At 39.9% G+C, this 20,078-nt stretch overlaps 1 protein-coding gene and 1 long non-coding RNA gene across 10 annotated transcripts in view; one reads left to right on the top strand and one right to left on the bottom strand.

Annotated features, from left to right (window-relative positions):
- Positions 1-20,078, bottom strand: part of TNIK (TRAF2 and NCK interacting kinase) — a 400,085-nt gene that overhangs the window by 39,181 nt on the left and 340,826 nt on the right. For 6 of the 9 annotated variants that reach the window (XM_055569073.1, XM_055569075.1, XM_055569079.1 and 3 more), the window contains 5 exons: positions 18,318-18,424; positions 9,521-9,684; positions 7,387-7,484; positions 6,382-6,405; positions 238-422 (listed from right to left, as the gene is read on the bottom strand). In XM_055569073.1, the coding sequence (XP_055425048.1) occupies positions 238-422; positions 6,382-6,405; positions 7,387-7,484; positions 9,521-9,684; positions 18,318-18,424 (578 nt within the window). The remainder of the gene's footprint in view (positions 1-237; positions 423-6,381; positions 6,406-7,386; positions 7,485-9,520; positions 9,685-18,317; positions 18,425-20,078) is intronic. The other 3 variants (XM_055569074.1, XM_055569077.1, XM_055569081.1) reach the window with 1 other exon arrangement.
- LOC129643896 (uncharacterized) lies at positions 8,208-19,930 on the top strand. Its single transcript, XR_008710589.1, has 3 exons — positions 8,208-8,509; positions 9,178-9,503; positions 19,796-19,930. It is a non-coding gene; the product is annotated as an uncharacterized LOC129643896 (long non-coding RNA).

Here is a 20,078-nt window from a genome sequence, read left to right as displayed (position 1 = left end):
AGACAAGGGACAGTCAGCCTCACAACAGCCTAATAAAGTATATGCAATCCTTGAAACACTACATATTCTAAGTTACTATATCTAGGGAGAAGGGGTGAATGTAGAACAATGCTCTAAAAAGTATGTGAATCCCCAAAGTCAACTGATCCTGCCAGAGACCCATATTTCACATTTCTTGTTTTCTTGTTTTGGAAACCTAACTCTTCCTGGCCTACAGTGAAAAAGCAGGTCTCTTACATCAGTCTGGGTATGTCGCTGACAGCCACCGTCCCGTCCTGGGTCTCACTCTCTCCATCTTCCTCCTCTTCATCACTGCTTTCTGACTCCTCACTGGAGGAGGAGTAATCTGTTACCTTCTTCAGTGGGCGGTTTGTTTCTTCAATCCGAAGTTCTCTTAATTCTTTGGCCAATGCCGTCAGATCCTACAAAAGAAGAGTGTGTCCAGCAGATATGACATAGATATGAGCAAAACACTATCTCTTAGCAAGCTTAAGCAACAAGAAAAAAAAAAAGTAAAAAAAAAAAAAAAGCTCTCTATAGAACCATTACAAACATAGTTACTGCATGAAACCAAGAAAACGATGTTTGTAGCGTGGAGAGACTAGAAAAGAAAGATGAAATAAATTTATACTTTGTTTACAACCAATTGCTTGACTAGCCTGAGACTGCTGGGTTCTGAATCTGCACATGTATATATGTGTCTATGTGCTGTCTGTGTACACATATATACAGACTCTGGGTTCATCTTTTGGGAAGGTGAAGTTGGTCACCCACCCTCAGAGTTAATGGGAAAATACACAAGATTAGAAACAATTTCCCAGTATTTCAGGATCGCTGCCCAAGCCACAGTCATGGCCTCTTCCTCATTATGATTGCTACTGTACCAAAATCTAGCATCAGTCACAGAACAGAGCAATTCCCAAGGTTCCGGCTACTAAATGACTCATTTGGTGCGTCATCATTCCCTGGAGAGCCGAGGCACCATGTCAAAAAATGGCCCACCCCAAAGCCCAGTGCCACTGAAAGTGATAGCCACAGAGCTGAGTTAATCAAGAGGAACAACAAAATAAAACAACAAACAAACAAAAACAAACAGAAAAAGAATTCTTTTCTAGAATGATAGGTGTTTCAGTTTCTTTTGTTTTAAATTGCAATCAACTGGCAGAAATCCTGGCAAAGAATACAGAAATGAATGTGCAAATGCCAAAAGGAAGAGGTAAAATTTCAGTTTTCCATGAGTATGATGAAACCTTTAGCCTTATGGATGTGATGAGGTGGTATTTAGTCACCAGGCACATGGCAGGCAGTGTGCTGAAGATCTGACTACCTTTTAATTTACATGCTTTCAGAGCAATGCAGAGGGAAGCAGTTCTGCAAAAGCATGGCCGCTCTATTTACATGGGTTAAACTGCCCTTGGCACACAGCATGCACATGAAGAAAAAGCAATTTGACATCAGTCTTACCATTTCTCCCTATATTAGTGACCCATGTGGGAATCAGAGCATTCAGTGAGAGACAGGGGATTAGGGAGAAAGAAACTCGTTTGAAAATACTAAATCCCACAGTTTTCTTAAGGCCATATTCTCTCTTTATTTTAATCCAAAAATGTATTTGTCCAATTTGTCTGATGTAAGGTCAGAGTAATACAGATGATGTAAATAACATCTGATCATCTATCCTAGTAGGTTAAAAGAAAAACTGTGATAAATATGTGTAACTAAATTATAAATATAATTTTATTTTGAGAAGACAACAGATCATCCTGTTTCTTTACTGTTGCCTATATGTCAGGCATTGATATATTGGTTAAGACTAAGGGCAGAAGACGGTTCATGTTTTCATGGTCAAAATTCAGGAAGCTAAGTGAAGAATTTATTTCTAATTTCATAAAAATCAAAGGGACAGCAATGACAACTTCAACATTTGCTCTGTAGTCATTTGAATGGAAGCCCTTGGAAAAGGGAAGCTTCTGAAAATTCAAATTGTGCATTTTCTACACAAACATGCTCCCTGGGCTTTTACACACATGCATAGAGCCATGGCCTCACTCTCAGTGGAAATATTTATCCCATCCATGAAAATGAAAACAAAATTGTATTAAAAAGACTCAAAAGATGTTTGAATATAGTGTATACCATTAATGAGGAGAAAAATTATGGCATAGAATTTTATGTAAATTTATTATTGGTTTCTTTGGCAATGAGCCAAAATTCAAAACGCTAATATTCAGATTTCAGCTTTTTACCTCTTATTTCCTCTTAACAATTGCCAATGTTTACCTTTACCAAATTGAGGAGAAATGAAGGGTATTATACCCTTGAGCACACTGAGAAAATACAGTTTAGATATTTGTTAAGGCAATTAATGAAAAAGGACATTGTAATCCTCTAAACTAATAAAATACTAAAAAATCGGATAAATTTATTTTGTTCTCTGTTAGGACCCTGTTATGTCTCATCAAAGACTATATCTAGTATTTAAAATGTACTTATTAAAACTTTTTATTATAACTTAAAGAGAGAATATGGTTTAAAAGAGTTTATTTCTAATGTCAATAATTCTGAATAAAATATAATAATATTAACTTTTATTTATTTAAATTAATAATTCATTTTCCCCATGGGTTGGTTTTCCTTATTGCTGACATTTCAAAACAAGACAATTAAGATTTTAAAAAATCAAAACTATTTAGAAACATTTAGCTGGTCCAAAGCTCACTGATTTAAAGAAACTCTCAATTGTTAAAATGACCTAAATTTCTCCAAACACTGTATTTAGGAACACTTTAAAGCTCTGACATGCTTTATAATTTCACTTTTAATTAGAGTTTCTTTTTGGTTTCTGTGTTATTAAAATGTTATCTTTCCTGAAGCATTACAAATAATTGCAATTTCCTTTTAAGTTTAATTGGTAATAGCATGGTGGGTGAGACATATATAAAAACCCCAAGGTAACAATAATGGGTAATTTGAAACTAACACTCCAGCCAAAAAAAATTTAATCTTCCATTGCCCATAGTCTATACGTTTAGTTGAAGATTTGTTCCTTATTCATCTATCCTGGAGAAACTTACAATAGTAAAGTTATAGGAAACAAACATGATCTAAAATTGACACCATTGGGTTCAGATCCATTTTCATACGTTTTATTTTCTGACAATACCCATTTTCTCCATGTAATGAGTTTTTGTGGTAATTTATTGCTTGACTGTCACAAGCCTGGAGCTAAAAAGTATTAAAAAAAGAGAAAAAGGGTGCTATTTACTATGAAAATATTTGAGAATATATAACTGAAAAAGAAATATGGCAAAATCATAAGTTTTCTGACTACAGAGTACAGATAGTTAAGGGGCTGTTACTGAAACGTTTCTTTTATGCAACACTTTTTAGAATCAATTTGGTATAATTTTTCTTTCAAAAAAGTTTACTTAATCTGACAGTTATGCATACTCTGCTTTAAAAGGTTCTCTTTTAGGTATCTTTTTAAAAACAATATAGTTTATGAAAATCAGTTCAATTTTTAAAACAATTAAAATAATAGTTAACATTTTTAAAGTTGGTCTTTTCTTTAAAATTTACTTATTTTTATTTTTGGCTGTGCTGACCCCTCGTTAGAGCCTGCAGGCTCTTTGTCACCCTGAGGCATGTGGGATCTTCGTTCCCAGGGATAAAACCCACATCCTTTGCACTGGAAGGCAGATTCTCAATGACTGGACCACCAGGGAAGTCTCGGTCTTTTCTTTACATTTTAAAATAATTATTTCATTTTTAGGAAGTGTGAAGATATGACTTGGGGAGGTCACTTGTCAACAGTATCTTCAACTGGGGAAAAAAAGGTTTGGACGCCTGTTATCATTCCAGTTCTGTCCAATCTATATATGTGCTCTGCCAATTGGCAGATTTCTACATACTAACGAAAAAAATGCTGGTAAAGCCAGTGTTTGCTTTTGTATCTAATCTTCATGACATCTGTTTAATTGTGCTAAAGTGAAAAGAAATTTATTTTGGAAGGTGTATTCAATAATCAGACTACTCTGCACAATCTCATACTGCATTAGGAAGGAATGCCAAGTGAATGGACTCTCCCCCAGACTGACTTTTATAAGAACTCAAACCATTAAATTAGCAATAAGAAGCAATTATGTCCTTGGCATTTTCAGACTGCTCATTTCAATCTTGGGTTATCTAAATGGCACATCAGTCACTGGAGACTGGAGAAGCCATATCAAAACCTAGGAATGAAGACAGGAGAGAGAGTTAAGTTTTTTCCATTGTGGCACCACTGACATTTGGGGTGGATGATTCTCTGTCGCAGGTTATTTTCCTGTGCATTGTAGGATGCTTAGCAGCATCTTTCTGCTCTACACACAACATGCCAATAGCACTGCTTCCCATGTCCTTGTGATTTGTGACAATCAAAACTGACTCTCGTGTGTACTCAGTTGTGTCCGACTCTTTGCAACCCCACGTACTGTAGTCCACCAGGCTCCTCTGTCTATGGGATTTTTCAGACAAGAATACTGGAGTGGGTTGCCATTTCCTCCTCCAGGGAATGTTCCTGATTCAGGGATTTAACCCATGTCTCCTGCACTGGCAGGCAGATTCTTTACTGCTGAGACACCAGGGAAGGCCCCCAAACTGACTCTAGACTTTGCAAACGTCTCTTAAGAGGAGGGCAGCTGGGGGATAGTCATTCCTCGTTGAGGACCACCAGGTGATGTAGAACCAAGGAATCCCGTATTTTCAGTGCTTGGGATCAGCGATACTCAAGGATAGCATTAGAAGAATCACCTTGAGGGCTTTTCCCAATCATCTATCGCGCCAAGATTTTGGTGCACGGCTTACATCCTCTCAATTACTTATACCTCTGTTTCCTACCTCACATCTCTGCCCAATGTGCTAGAGTATCCTGAAATAAATAAAGCAATTTTTAAAAGCCTAAAATAGCCTGGGTTAACCAGACGAAATCCATGAGAGTCCTTTCCCTCATGACTGCCACCTCCAAGCCAATTTCTGGACTCATAAGAGGAAACCTTGAGTTGTGCACACACACAACTATTTTATTGGTAGCCTGAGCACCAGAACTGTGTGGGAGAAGGTTGATAAAAGCTGTGATGATCCCTGTCCTTCTCACTTTCATGAAGAGGAGGGGCAAGGCTGCAGCACAGAGCAATTCAAAACAATTCCCTTTTATCTTTCTATAAATGCACCCACACACTGTGGACATGTGGAGTCTTATTCTTTTGCAAACAATAATTCTTAACTATGAAAACTTTCTAAGTCACTCTGAATGGGAAGGTGGTCATAATTCTGAAAAAGTGAGGCTTTTTGGTAAAGACCAGACATATAGAAACATGCTTTTCCCACCAAAATAGTCCCATGCCTCAGGCCTTGCCTTTACATAGTATTTCACACTTCAGAAAATGCTCTCGAACACACACGATCTTGCGGGAACCTAAACAATCTTGTGAGTGAGGCAAGGCAGGTGCTTTTATCCCCACTGTACAGATGAGGAAACTGTGACCCAGAGAGTTTTGAGATTGGCCCCACCAGTTATTTACTGCGGGAGCCAGAATTTGAATGCAGCTCGTTGACCCCAAAGCCAGTGCTTTTTCCATGTCATTTCACAAAAATGGTGCTCAGCAGAGTTCAGCCTGAAAGCCATAATGCTAGTCTTCAGATTTCATGCAATTAGACTCTTTGCAGAAGGCCTGTCTCTTTCAAAACAACTCCACTATGCTGTATTCATGCAGGTCTGAAAAAGAGCAGTGAGGTAGTCATCCTTCTTAGCAAGCTACCTAAGATCGGCAAAACCATATATTTTTCTAATAGAAAAATGTCTCCACCGATAAGGAAATAAAGTTACTTAACTGGTCAGGATTCATTAACTAAAGTTGATGTTGCTGCTGCTGCTGTAGTTAATGTCCCACAAAATTAATCTAACAATACCCAGTGACTCCTTGTTCACAAATCACACTCTATAAATTTGGATGGGCCTAGAAAAAGATGTCTCTTTTTTCTGTTAGTAAAATCACCATCCCCTAGCCAGGCTGGCGAGTGTAGGTGAAGAGCTCAGGATTTGCTACCGGAAGATATTAGAATGAGAAATTGCCGATATCAAAGCGCTAATGCATATCTTCAGCCAGACTGGAACACTGGAAAAGTGACATTTTGGCTTAGGAGGAAGGTCTCTGGAGGTTTAAATGGTGTCAGAGGCACGCAGGCTGGCTTTTGTGGGAGGGATTCTCCTCCCCGCAGATCACTCTGAAGGAATGAAGTTTGAACTGCAATCCGATTGGCCACCTTTCTGAATATCAACCTCAGGAAGTCAGTTTATATTCACATCTTGTAAAAGCATGACCAAGAAAAGATAATACTAACCTCATCTATAGCTTTCTTATAGCTCTGAGATAAGAGGAACCCAATCCAGAAGAATCCACGGGAGGGAAAAAGACCAGAAGAAAGGCAGCAGGTTAAACACAAAACGGGAATGGTTAGTACGCAACTGATAAAGGCAAAGGGAAAGGAGAACCTCTGCCCAGAACGGTGTTAATTCCATTCATTGTTACCTTCACTGTACTTCCTTACTTTTAAAGGTAAAAACAACAAAATATCTTCCCATTCATTTCATAGAAAAGACTCTTGAAAAATTCAGATAAAACAAGTGGATAGTAAGTCATCCCAAATAAATTTCCAACTTTGAAATTTTAGCCTCCAAGCTCTTTTTTATTTCTTGAAGGCTATCTGGGGTCTGATGTGTTACAGCAATGAAGCTAGATTTCAGGTTGTCAGGTCCTCTCTGAGATCATGCTTATCAAGTTTTTGGTCCAGACAATACAGTCCCAGAGCAGCAGAAATGTTGCAATATTAATTCATATGGAAAATAATGTGGAGGAAAGGCCAGAATATTTAAGAGAAATCCACAGAAAGTGCCCAAATATTAACTGCTAGTTTCAACATCTCTTTGCCAAAGCTGCTGAGTAGAAATTATGGAATAATAGGAGTTATTTCTCTTCCTGTTTTGTTTTCTAACATAGTGCTGCTGTTGCTAAGTCACTTTAGTCATGTCCGACTGTGTGATCCCATAGACGGCAACCCACCAGGCTCCTCTGTCCCTGGGATTCTCCAGGCAAGAATACAGGAGTGGGTTGCCATTTCCTTCTCCAAATATAGCTAATGATCAGCAAAATATCCAAAGGTAGAAAAGCAATCCTGGATCAGTTCAGTTCTTTCCTAATCAGGTATGACTTCCTTCCAGATGCTTCTAGCACCTGTTCTTAATAAACTCAACATTCAGAGTCATGAGCGCATCCCCAACTACTTTACCCTGTGGGTTCTCTGGTGAATGAAAAGAGCTCAAAACTCTTTTGAGAAAAAAGCACTCACAGCTGGGCGACTTGGTCGGGTAATTTCCCTGGATTCTTCTGGTTTCACCTTGGAGGGCTCATGGGGGAGCACAGGTGATCCTTCCGACTTACTGTTGGCTAGAGGAAAGAACAGAGGGCCAAGAAAGATAATGACCATCAGAAGGTCCTGGAGTTCTGTGGTGAGTCATCCTTGGGATGACTCAGTGGACACCTCACTCACTCGGACAAATCCTCAAGCACATCTGTGAAAAAACAGTAAATGTTCAGGCAAACAAAATCAGCCATACACATTTAGGCTTGTCACCTGGAAGTCACTAGGAACAATAGGAAAAACTAAAAAAAAAAAAAGGAAAAACTAGCAAGTGCCACCATTTACTGAGCATCAATGTCGTGCCACGGTTAGTGCTAAACACCTTTTAATGTCAATTGTCTCATTGAATCCTTGCTGTAACCCAATGGCGTGGCACTGGTTTCCTATTTCACAGTTGAACACAGAGAAGTAACACAACTAGCCCAAGGTCACACTGAAATTATGGGCAGAGCTGGGATTCTGTCTGATTTCTCAAAGTCCTATTCTCAATTATCATGTTAAACCAGCGTCTGAGTTATTCTATGTTTGAGTTTTTCTTTTACCACTTTCCCATCAGGATAAGTGATTTTGATGAAATGCTGTGGAAAAAAAGAAACTTGTTTTACTTGGGGGAATGATTTTTAAATGGGCCGGGGGGAGGGGAGGATGAGTTAGCTGTCTGGGTCCTTTAAGGAAGAAAGAATGAGGTGAGGGAGGGAAGGAGAGTTTGGTGATAAAGGGGATGTGCCCTGGAATAGAGCAAGGGTTGGGGGAGGGCTGCTACAGAGTGAAGAGCATCTCTCTGATTTATGAGCTTACAGGTTAGAGAAGAAGCAATCTCAGGTGGGAGATACTCTTTGGTTTAGTTTCAAAGTGGTTTTTCCTGGGTAGGGACACAGCAGGGTAGGACACACTAGCTTTTAACCCAGAAAAACTAGAGGTCAAAGGGAAGAAGTTAAGAACTGAACCTGAACCAGATCAGAGAATTAAAATGATATGCTTAAGTTTGGATTTTCTTTAGCATTTGCTCTAATGAAACATATTATTTTATTTTATATGAACAGAAAAAAAGGTAAGAGAATGGCACTTTTCTAAAGTTAGTAAGTCTATATCTGGATCAAAGCAACAGAAGCCTACACAGTTCTGGGTTGTCATGGATGTCAGAAGATTGTAAGAAGAGGCAGCTGCAGGCCAGTCCCACCCCAGTTCAGAGACACAGCACAGTATGTCTGACATTCACCTTTTCAAAATAGACATACAGTGAGTTCACTTAAAAAAAAAAAATTAGGAGGTAAAGAATGATTGTGTCTAATGAAGAGGCTAAGAAAGAATAAAACTGGTGCTTTTCACCAGGCAGAGTATTAAGTGTTTTCAAATTGCACTTAAAAAAATCCCAGCCTTCATTTCTTGAAAGCAAAATTATCTTCTGAAGAAGGTTTATGCAGAAAGAGTACATTTTGATTAGCTAGAAACAATAGGTTGTCATGTATAATTAGCTGGACACATTAATGTTTTTCACAAGCTTCCTCATTATTGAAAGCTAAATAATGAAGGATGACTTGAATTAAATGGTCAGAGAGGCTAATTTTTACCTCACTAATAGGAATAACCAGAAGGGTCAAGTATATTTTTTAAAGTCAAAGATTTTATATCTTCTCTCCAGTGCATATTTATTCTACATTAGCCTTTATTAACGTTTAGTTTGAGAAATGCCTTGTATTCTGAATGCTGTTGACACAGGGGAAGAGGATACTTATGGGTCATGGAACTCGAACTAAGCAATCAAACAGAAATGGAAACTGAGCTGTCTGATGACTACATTTTCAAATGAGACCAGTATTCTGCCATCTCCCTGGAGAATTCTGGTATCTGCAATTAGAAAGGATTGGGTCCACACTGATGTCACACACGTGACTGGGGATGGTGGTCCACGGCCCTAAGGAGACTGAAGCCGAGTGGAGTTAAGGGGCTTCTCGGCATCACACAGTGGCGGCCACACCGGGACCAGGAGTCACAGAAGTCAGGAAGTAATCTGACTCCTTGTCCAGAGAAGCCGTCCTGGAAAGGTAGGGGAAAGCTTTACCTCGAACCCGGGTCCGTTCGCTGGATCCTGCTTGTGACCCAGGCTGAGAGCCACCTTGGGAGCTGGGCTGGGAGCTCGGGGTGCTGGAGCTGGAAGAACTGCCACTGCTGGTCCTCTGCAAGGGGCTCTCCAAGACGGGCTCGGTTCTCCGGAGGTCAGGGTTGCTGTAGGGACAGCGATGCACGGGGCTTACATTCTCAAGAACTGGCCACTGGTAGACACAAGTGTAGTCCGGTCCCACCCCCAGTACAAAGGGATGAAGACAGTGCCTATGTGACCTTGCATTAAAGGGGTCAATGTTAATGACAGTCATGCTGTCTTCTGTGGAGCTCCTGGCCAGATTCCACATCTGGACAGGATGAATTCTTGACCCAACTGTTGGGTCATCTCACATCAAACATATTAGCTCTGAAATGGTGAATCTTCAAAGGAGGCTGGCTCTGAAACCTCTTTTCCTATGCTCATTGTAAAATAGTAGAGAATATTAAAAGATAAAAACAAGGGAGCAATGCATGCCATCTCTGCATCAAGAGATATTCAACTGTCTTTTACTGGATGATATATTATCTTCTAGTCTTAGAAAACAATTTTTTTATTTTTTGCCTGCACTGGGTCTTTGTTGCTGCGTGCGGGCTTTCTCTAGCTGCAGAGCACGGGCTCCAGGGAGAGTGGGCTTCAGTGAGTTGTAGCTCAAAGGTTTAGTTGCCCCATGGCAAGTGGGATCTTCCCAGACCAGGGCTCAAACTTGTGTCCCCTGTATTGGCAGGCAGATTCTTAACCACTGGACAACCAGGGAAGTTCGCTTCTAGTCTTTTTTCTTTTGTATGTATGGAAGCACACTGTGTATTCAATTTTGCATATTGCTTTTTTCCCCCTTTGAATGCCTTTTGAGCAGCTTCTAAAAACAATAATGGCTGCATGCTGCTGCTGCTGCTAAGTCACTTCAGTCGTGTCTGACTCTGTGTGACCCCATAGATGGCAGCCCACCAGGCTCCCTCATCCCTGGGATTCTCCAGGCAAGAACACTGGAGTGGGTTGCCATTTCCTTCTCCAGTGCATGAAAGTGAAAAGTGAAAGTGAAGTCGCTCAGTCGTGTCTGACTCTTAGCGACCCCATGGACTGTAGCCCGCCAGGCTCCTCTGTCCATGGGATTTTCCAGGCAAGCGTACTGGAGTGGGGTGCCATTGCCTTCTCCGAATGGCTGCATAGTAGTCCATTATATAGGTGAATTAGTTCAACCATTCTTCTGTTATTATGTGCTTCCAACATATTGCTGGGACACATAATACTGAAATAAACATCTAGAGGCAAACAAATATTCACTCACATCTCTCGGGGAATTGGAATTCTTGGGTGGAGGGGCATGAACTGGGGTATGCATGTGCACATATATATGTATGTGAACATATAAACACACAGCAGGTTTTCACTACAGTGTATGAGACTACCCATCTCATTGAATTCTTACCAGTCTTTATTATGAACAGCTAACTCACTTGCAAAAAATTATATTTTGCTGTTTTAATGCAGTTTTTAAAAATTACTGTTGAGGGAGAATAATTTTTATTCACATTTATTTGTTATTCAGAATTCCTCACCTAAGTTTTCAGCTCACATAGCTAGTGGTATCTTTGCATTTTTAAATTTCTTGCAGGAAATCTTTATATACCTTGGCTATTAGCAAAGGGAAGAATGTTTGAAAATAATTATTAAGTGCTAAACCCAAGAACAGTGTTTATCTATTGGCAGGCTAAAAGCCCCCACTGGTTATAAACGCTACTCTGTTATTCACTCTCACATCTTTACTACTCCCAAAATAGTGCATTTATTCATTCACTCAGCTGGTCTATACCGGGCACTGGGTCAGACCTTTGAGATACAGTAATGAACAAGATCCAGCTCGTGTCCTCTGCCAGTGTCGCCAGACACACACAGCGGTCTTTGTTCATGCTGTGCCTCCAGTGAGCGCAGGGCAATATGGGAACATGAAGCAGACTCCAAGGCCACTTTTGGTGACCTCAGGGGGTGCAGAGGCGAGGAGGCCACTGAGCAGTGGTGGTGGGAGGAGACTGAGAGGATTTTAGGATTTTGTTATAAAAATAAGCTGTATTTTCCAAGTTTCTTCTAAGCTCTTCCTTTCAAATTTATAAACCATGCTGCTGCTGCTGCTGCTAAGTTGCTTCAGTCGTGTCTGATTCTGTGCCACCCCAGAGACAGCAGCCCACCAGGCTCCCCCGTCCCTGGGATTCTCCAGGCAAGAACACTGGAGTGGGGTGCCATTGCCTTCTCTGTTATAAGCCATAGACTTCTCCATTTTTCCCTCTAGACTTCTGTACTGCTGGGCCTAAGTGGCAAATTAGTGAGATCTGAAATTCAAAGATCCTATCCACTGCCATCCACCTGCCAAGGGAGAAACATAGGCTCCTCCATGATTTCATTGTCTTCAGTTCCCCAAACAGAATTTCACTAACAGAGTCGTCATAGTGCTATTATTTTCATGCAGTGAGCTATCACATTAAAATGTAATACTATGCTTTCACTTTTCTCTGCTCATTTTGAGAATATCAAATGGGAACCAGGCACTCTGTGCTGTGTTGGGTGTCAGCTGCTTCACATGTAAATGTGAAAATAATATGGTCCCCTCCCTTGAGACACTTGCAGTTTGGCCCGTAAAAATCTGGCCACAAAATAGCATTGTTATGGCAGCAACTAAACCAAATAATTTCTTTCGGAAAACAAAAATATTTGGCTGAATTACAAAAATCCTTAAACACTGGGTTAGTGGAAGAGATGGCTGGTGATTCTGGAAAATGTAAACATAACTATATCTTCATGATTTATTAATTTTGATAATATAAATGTAGATTTTATGACAATATTCACCTTTCAATTTTTTTTACGGTAAAGGGGTGGCTAAGTCAACCCAGCAGTAAAAATTGACTGCAGAAAAAAGTGTCGGTAAACTTCAGGAAAACTTTCAAAATTCTTGGTATTTTTATGGCACTCCTTTGGGTAGTAATTAGCATTTAATTGATTGAGATAGATTTGGATCCATAAGAGAAAAAACCTCCCTCCTATTTGGAGAATATCTAATTATTATCTAGATAATAATTAGATATTATTAGATTATCCATAATAATATTTAGATATCTAAATATCTATAGTATATCTAATATAATATTCTAAGTAGAATAGCATGATAAATGAATGCTAATTCTGCAACATCTCACATTTCCAATATTTCATTTTTTCCAAAAAATAATCCTATTTAAATTCCTAAATAATAACTTCTTCCCTACTGTTCTCTTTTCATTAAACAGTAGTGGTCAGGAATTATTTATGTATAATTAATAAATTCTAAAAAAAATTTTTTTTAATTACACATTAAGGGTAAGGTTTCTTGGTGGCTGTTCTCATTTTGTAGAGATGTAATGTTCTTTGTATGAAAAAAAAAAAAAAAAAAAAAAACTATCGAGAGAATGGAGTTCCGTGAGCTCCGAGGACTTTCCCTTGTTGTTGCCGTGTGGTAGCAGGATCCAGCTCTTTGCTCGAATGCAGTACTTCTTTGATCATTTAGCCAAAACCTTTCATTAAACACCTGCCTTTGTGAGAACATGAGAGATGGAGGAGAGTCCAGGTCACAGGACAGACAGTCAAGTTACAACATAAATCCTAGCAATGAGATATGCAGTGGAGACCACAGCCAGCAAGCAAAACTCTACACACTGTGCGAGCGTCTGTAAATGGTAGCAGCATCTGGGGAATGCAGTGTAATGCAGCCTGGAGTGGTTGGTGCTGGTGTTGGGAAAGAGAAAGGACTTGATTAAACTTCAGAGGGGTGAGCAGCAAGGCTAGGGGAACAGTCTGAGCAAAGACACAGACCTGGGTTTTCCTGGGGCTCCTTGGTATAAAGACGACACCATCCTGGCTGAGTACCAAGTCTGTGTAGGAAACCCTGGGATAGGAAGCTTCTATAGCAATTCTCTTAAAGCCAGGCAAAAACACGGGCCTCCCAGGGCTGGCTTATGAATGACTGGTCAGGACAGAGGCAGGCTGACTAGGCAGGAGGCTGCGGCCACGTTAGATGATAAGACCTGGGCCAGGGCTGTCCTGGGATGACAGAGGTGCCAGGGCATCAGCAGAACCAGCTGGAATGAGCCTGCGTCTCTGACTGGGGCTCAGGCCTCTTTTGGTGTGAAGCTAACTGGATCCCATGAGCATTAAACCCCTGATCTGGGTTTCATTAGCATAAGTCTGTCCCCCCCATCCCCCCACTGGAGCTAACCAGTGTGGGTACTGATCTTAATAGGTTGCTATTTTTGCTGCTGGAGTCTGAAAGAAGTGTTTAGTTTCAATGTAATCACACATAGAAATAGGGAAAAATTTTAAATGCCTTTTCTACCTCATTTATTTTTTTTGGTAAAATATGAGTGTTTTGAGAAAATGTCACACTGCCATGTTCCTTTCTTCCTTACTATGGTGTCACCTGATCTGGCCTTGGGGCCAAGGTGCCTGAGATAAATGCTCTTAGAGGGGATCAATTTCGGAACAATTCCCTGAAATAATAGATTTCCTGTGTTTTTTATGTATTAACTGATCCTATTCAGATCCAAATATGTAAAAACTTGAAAACATTCATATAGATTTCTTTAAATGCTAACTTTTGTTTCAGACATTTGACATACTGCAGACAATGCTGTTTGGTTTATAAAACACACAGTAAAAAGAAAATTATTCCATTTACTTGAATCATATAAAAAAGTCTAAACAGAAAATTAAGATTACAAAGTGATTTCTTGGCCCAAATATTTGGGCCAAGTCTATAATTAACTGGCTGCCTGCCCACATTCATTTTCCTTTGTTCTCTGATGACACAGCCAATGAGAACAAACCAGCCAGAAGCAGATAGGTTTGGGATAGGCCCGAGAATTATTTTTTTTGAAATTAAGCATTCAGTCATTGGGTTTTGACTGGGTATTATTGGATTAATTTAAAATTTTTCATACTCTGAATGTATTTGCTTAATCAAATTTTAATTTGTTTTAAAAGAACACATGAATCAAAGTTAAATGTTAAAATGCATGGGAGGTTTTAAAACAGAAATTTAAAAAATGAACAAATCAAATCATAATTTAAACTCACCAGTTCACCTTGACAGTATAAGGCATTTGGGAGTCCATACGGTATTGCAAAGGACAAAAATATTTAAAAGCAACCTTTTTATGGCTTTATGGATGGGCAGTTATCTGACAAATGGTACCAAAAAATCTATAAGGACTTTATTAGAACCAATAGAAAATAGGATAATCTCTGTCTTTTCACAGTAATCCCCCCACCCCCCACTATTGATGAATCACATCATTAGCAAAGATGATGGAAGCAAAAGCTTCAAAAGTGCTTGTATTTGCAACAGCCAGGATATGGAAGCAACCTAAATGTCCATCAACAGATGAACAGGTAAAGAAGATATGGTACATATATACAAGGGAATGTGACTCAGCTATAAACAGGAACAAAATTGGATCATCTGTACCGACGTGGATGGACCTAGAGTCTGTTATACAAAGCGAACTAAGTCAAAAAGAGAAAAACACGTATTGTATATTAACATGTATGTATGCAATCTAGAGAAATGGTGCAGGTGAAACTACTTTCAGGGTAGGAATAGAGATGCAGATGTAGAGGATGGACATGTCATGTGGACATGGCGGAGGGAAGAAGGAAGGGTGGGCTGAAATAAGGACTAGCACTAAAATATAGACACTACCATGTGTAAAACACATAGCCAGTGAGAAGCTGCTCCGTGGTCTGTGATGACGGACTAGGGAGGGAGGGAGGTGACATATGTACACATATAGCCTATTCATACTGTTGCACAGCAGAAACTAACACAACATTGTAAAGCAATTCTCCTCCAACTGTATACTGGGCTTTTCCCTCTTGAGAGGCTGTCCTGCAATCACCAGTCAAGAAGCTGGGGATGAAAAACCCCAAGAAGGTACAGCTGACCCGTCACTGCAGTGCAGCTGCGTAAGCCAGCTCAGGTGAGACCAGCAGGACAATGTTGAAGTCAAGCCATAGAATGGTGAGAAATCATAAATAGTTACTGTTTCAAGCCACCACATCTCGGCATGTTTTATTATACAACAGAGGTGAACTAAAGCCATCTCCAGCACAATAAATACACCAAATCCCGAAACGTTTCAAAATGCAATTCAATCTAGAGCTGCAGAGTCTGTGTCACATCTTTAAGTGCTGGTCACTTAGAGATATGTAATAGAAAGAAGCAGGATTGTTCTACATGGCAGAGATGGGGATTCTCCATCCCCCCCCACCCCCGCAATGCTTTTGATTTTCATTGCAGGTAAATAATTATTACCGCTAAGTTCATTTCCTCCCTACCTTCTCTGTAAGCAGAAAAATGTTAGCTGTATTCACAAGATCTCCTTTCTTTGGACAAAATACAATGTTTAAGAGGTTCCAAGGGAAAAGCACATGTTTTGCAAGCCACTGACCATTTATTGGGCTTCCCTGGTGGCTCAGCAGGTAAAGAATTCACCTGCAATGCAGGAGACTTGGGTTTGATCCCTGGGTCGGGAAGATCGCCTGTTGGAGGGCATGGCAACCCATTCCAGTATTCTTGCCTGGAGAATCCCACGGACAGAGGAGACTGGCAGGCTCTAGTTCATGGGGTCGCAAAGAGCTGGACACAACTGAAGCGACTGAGCATGCATGCATGACAATTTATCAGTTATTTTGGAGCCTTAATGTCATTAAATTAGTATTTCAGAGGGAACAAAGGACTGCTTTTTATTTGACTAGAGAAAGACAATTCTCTTTCTTTTGGGTTGATAGAGGGAAAAAGACTTAAAGTTGAAATGATGCTTGATGTACAGAAACTAAAATTCTAAACAACTTATCTCATGAACACAGCCTAGAAGGCAGGGTTCAAAGGAGCAAGAAGCCCTGATAACTGGAGGCTTATTATCGCTTGGAGAGGAGGACTGGTAAAGTTCAGGCTGGCAATCCAGCCTCACATTCCTTTTGCTCCCTGGTCACAGTCCACACGAGGTGTGCTCAGTCCTGCTCACAACACCAAGCTCAGCGTGAACCTGACAAGCTGCTGGGCAAAAATGGCTCATTCAGAGCTTCTGCAACTGGCAACTCCACTCAGAATGTAGCTTCTTCGCCCTCCAGAGATGAATGATCTTAGTACGGTTCTGTCTTATTTACAGACTGACCCCTTCCTAAGGCTTTTCATAGCATTCCATATTTTAGGATCTGTACAAATAGTCATAACCTTCATTTCCAGTCTCTCTTTCTCTTTGACTAGCAAGAGACTGTCCTCTTACGAACACAATGAAGAATAAAACAGTACCCCTAAGTTCCTTTTTATAGTCTCAACAGAGGCCATTTGCTATTTCAGCTGATCCTAAAAAGGAGTGTACTCATGAAACATGTGAGGGGAGTTTGATGAACGACAGCAACAAACAGCATCTGTTACCCCATAAAATCTGCTGATACTGTAAGGATATTGTTTATTTTCCAGCTTCTCTTCAGACCTCTACACCCACCAGTAGGTGGATGCAACTTCCTGATTGTAGGAATATACACGGTTGGTAAAAAATTCCAGAAGAGCAAAGAGCAACAGTGGGAGCATCACTGTATTTCACTGACACTCCATAATGCCAGAGATGACTTCCTCATGAGAACTAGTCCTTCTGCAATTTGCCAAACTAGGACAGCTCTGCAGCTGGTCACTATAGCATTTCTTTGCCAATTATTTTCTTTCTTTCTTTTTGGCTGTGTTGGGTCCTCATTGCTTTGCTGGGGCTCTTTCTAGTTGTGGTGAGCACGGGCTTCTCACTGTGGTGGCTTCTCTTGTTGTGGAGCATGAGGTCTAGGCCTGCAGGCTTAAGCAGTTGTGGCTCACAGTCTCTAGAACATGGGCTCCGTAGCTGTGGTGCATGGGCTTAGTTGCCCCAAGGCATGTGGAATCTTTCCAGACCAGGTATGGCATTGAACCTGGATTCCCTGCATTGGCAGGCTGATTCTTAACCACTGTACCACCAGGGAAGTCCTCTTTGCTAATTACTTTCTACTGTCTCAATAGTCCTCGGGGCATATTTCTTTCTTTTTTAAAAATTTATTATTATTATTTTTTAATATAAATTTATTTAAGTGGAGGCTAATTACTTTACAATATTGTGGTGGTTTTGCCATACATGGATCCGCCACGGGTGTACATGTGTAAATTGGAGTATAGTTGCTTTACAAAGTTGTGTTAATTTCTACTGCATAGCAAAGTGAATCAGACACACATACACACATATATACTGTCTTCCTTGGATTTCCTTTCTATTTAGGTCACCACAGAGCCACAGGGCACGTTTCTTGACCTGATGCTAAAAATCATCTCAGATTAGGCCACTTTGTTTGGCTGGCTTCATCAAAGGGTCTCTGAGGTTAATGGTCAGGGGTACCACACCCAGACTTTATTTGTAGTTTTACTCTCACATTTGAAAACCTGCCAAATAAGGTAAGCCAGATTGGCTTCTGCATTGATTCTGTGATTCATTTGCTCGTTCATGTATGAGCCCACACTACACACTGGTTTCTGTGAAAGGCTACTGAAGAAATAAAAGACTTGCCTCTGGCCCACCAAAATTTACAGTCCGGGTGGCCAGTCAACATGCCTCAGAAGTGAAAAAAGAACAAAGATAGTTTTTTAGGAAAGCAGTAATGGCAATGGCAGGTGGGGCTCTTCCCTTCACCTTATCCATCTCCCTTCCCTTACCTTGCTCTGATGGGTTGAGATCCTAGTCTGGGTCCCAGAGCACTACCATTTCCAGGAGAATTCTTCCTTGCTAATGCTGGGGATATAGAAGTTGTTCTTTGAGGCACCTGAAAGGAAACCAGAATTCAGCAATATTTTCCATAAAATAACTTCCATGTGGTACTGCCTGAAATGCAGCCTACTCCTTTCCTAAGAGCCGCCAGGAGACATGGAATGATCAGAAACAGGAAAGAAACATCTCAAAGAAATACTTAACTCCCTAAATAAAATCAAAGGAAAGGCAATGAGGCACGTTTTAGCAACCATTAATGAGTACTGCCTTCAATGTTAAAAACAAATTTAGAAACAGAGCAAGTGAATTACTTTGACGTACTGGGTTAAAATAATGGCCCTCCTTTGCTGGCACAAGAGTGGTGGACACCAGAAATGTCTTTGGGGTATCATGAGCTCAGTTGGCCATTGGAAACTGCATCTGATGACGGTCATCCAGATAAATGGAGTTCCATTTTTAACTCACAGCACAACTGATAAACAGATAAGGAAACTATGAAATCTGGTGAGAAAATAGGGTATCAGACTAGAACTTGGGACATAAGCTCAGTGAGCTCAGAGAAATGACTGCAGTAGGTCCTAAATGTTTCCACTTGCTAACCAACTTGCAATTGCTAATTCAAAACAAACTCCTAACACTGTGCTTCCGGAGGTCAATTTGCAAATGTAATAAAAAAATAGGATTAATAATGAAACTGCTGGAAGGCCTTCAAAAAACTATGTTGAGTACCAGTTAGACTGTGAAGTACAGTAGTAAATTGTATCATTAGCTTATTGGTCAAGGGACTTAGGTAAATTCAAGTATGCCACAATTTATAAAACATTTTCTAATGAAATTGAATACTGTGAAGCGCACCAAAGGAGTTCAACATGAGGGGAGAGCAGAAGAGAAATTTACTTTATGAAAAGTGACCAGGAAATGAAAATGTGACAGCTAGGTGGGCTAAACATTCTTCGGGTGCTTTGATGTTTCTTTTTTGGAGGTCCTTTTAAAGTGGATTTATATTGGGTTGGCCAAAAAGTTCATTTGGTTCTAAAAGTAAAAGTAAGACAAACTTTTTTTCATTTTCACCAAGAATATCATTGAATAATATATCTACTAACAGAACGATCTTTCTGACCAATCTGATATTTTGTACTAGATATTTTAAATTTATGCTTTGTTTTGATATTATTGCTTAATATGTTAAAGAATATTTACAATGAATACAAGTTTTCTTGGTTATTATAAAACATTTTAAGATAAAGACCTAGAAAGATGAGTCAGTGAAGTGATGCAGAATGACCAAATCAGTGCTCCCACCTGCTCAGTTAAATATTACTGCTATTTTTCCTTTTGTATTTGGTCACCTGAAATAGTTGTAGAGAGGGTCTAATGAATCATTAAAACCTAAAACCTTTGTATTGATCTAAAGTTTTTCTTCCAGAGTTATAAATGTGTGCCTGCATGTTTGAAGAGAATGGACCAATGACCTCAAATGTCTCCCCAGCTCTCCTGTCTGCTCCTCTGCACATCCGGTTTTTCAGATTGAACTTTGCTCCACAAATAACCTTGCCTGATGCCATGCCCAAGACGAGAACAACAAAAAAGCCACCTATCAGCCAATTTCATTTGCAAAATCATGGAAATTTTTTTGAGAGGAAGATGAGGAAAAATATTTGAAAACATTTGGATAAAAAGTATTATTGTTTTTCTGGAATCAATAATGG

Source organism: Bubalus kerabau, chromosome 2 (assembly GCF_029407905.1).
Source record: "Bubalus kerabau isolate K-KA32 ecotype Philippines breed swamp buffalo chromosome 2, PCC_UOA_SB_1v2, whole genome shotgun sequence".
NCBI lineage: Eukaryota > Metazoa > Chordata > Mammalia > Artiodactyla > Bovidae > Bubalus > Bubalus kerabau.
Note: the sequence above shows the minus strand (reverse complement) of the source record. Positions and strands in the feature narration are given on the sequence as shown.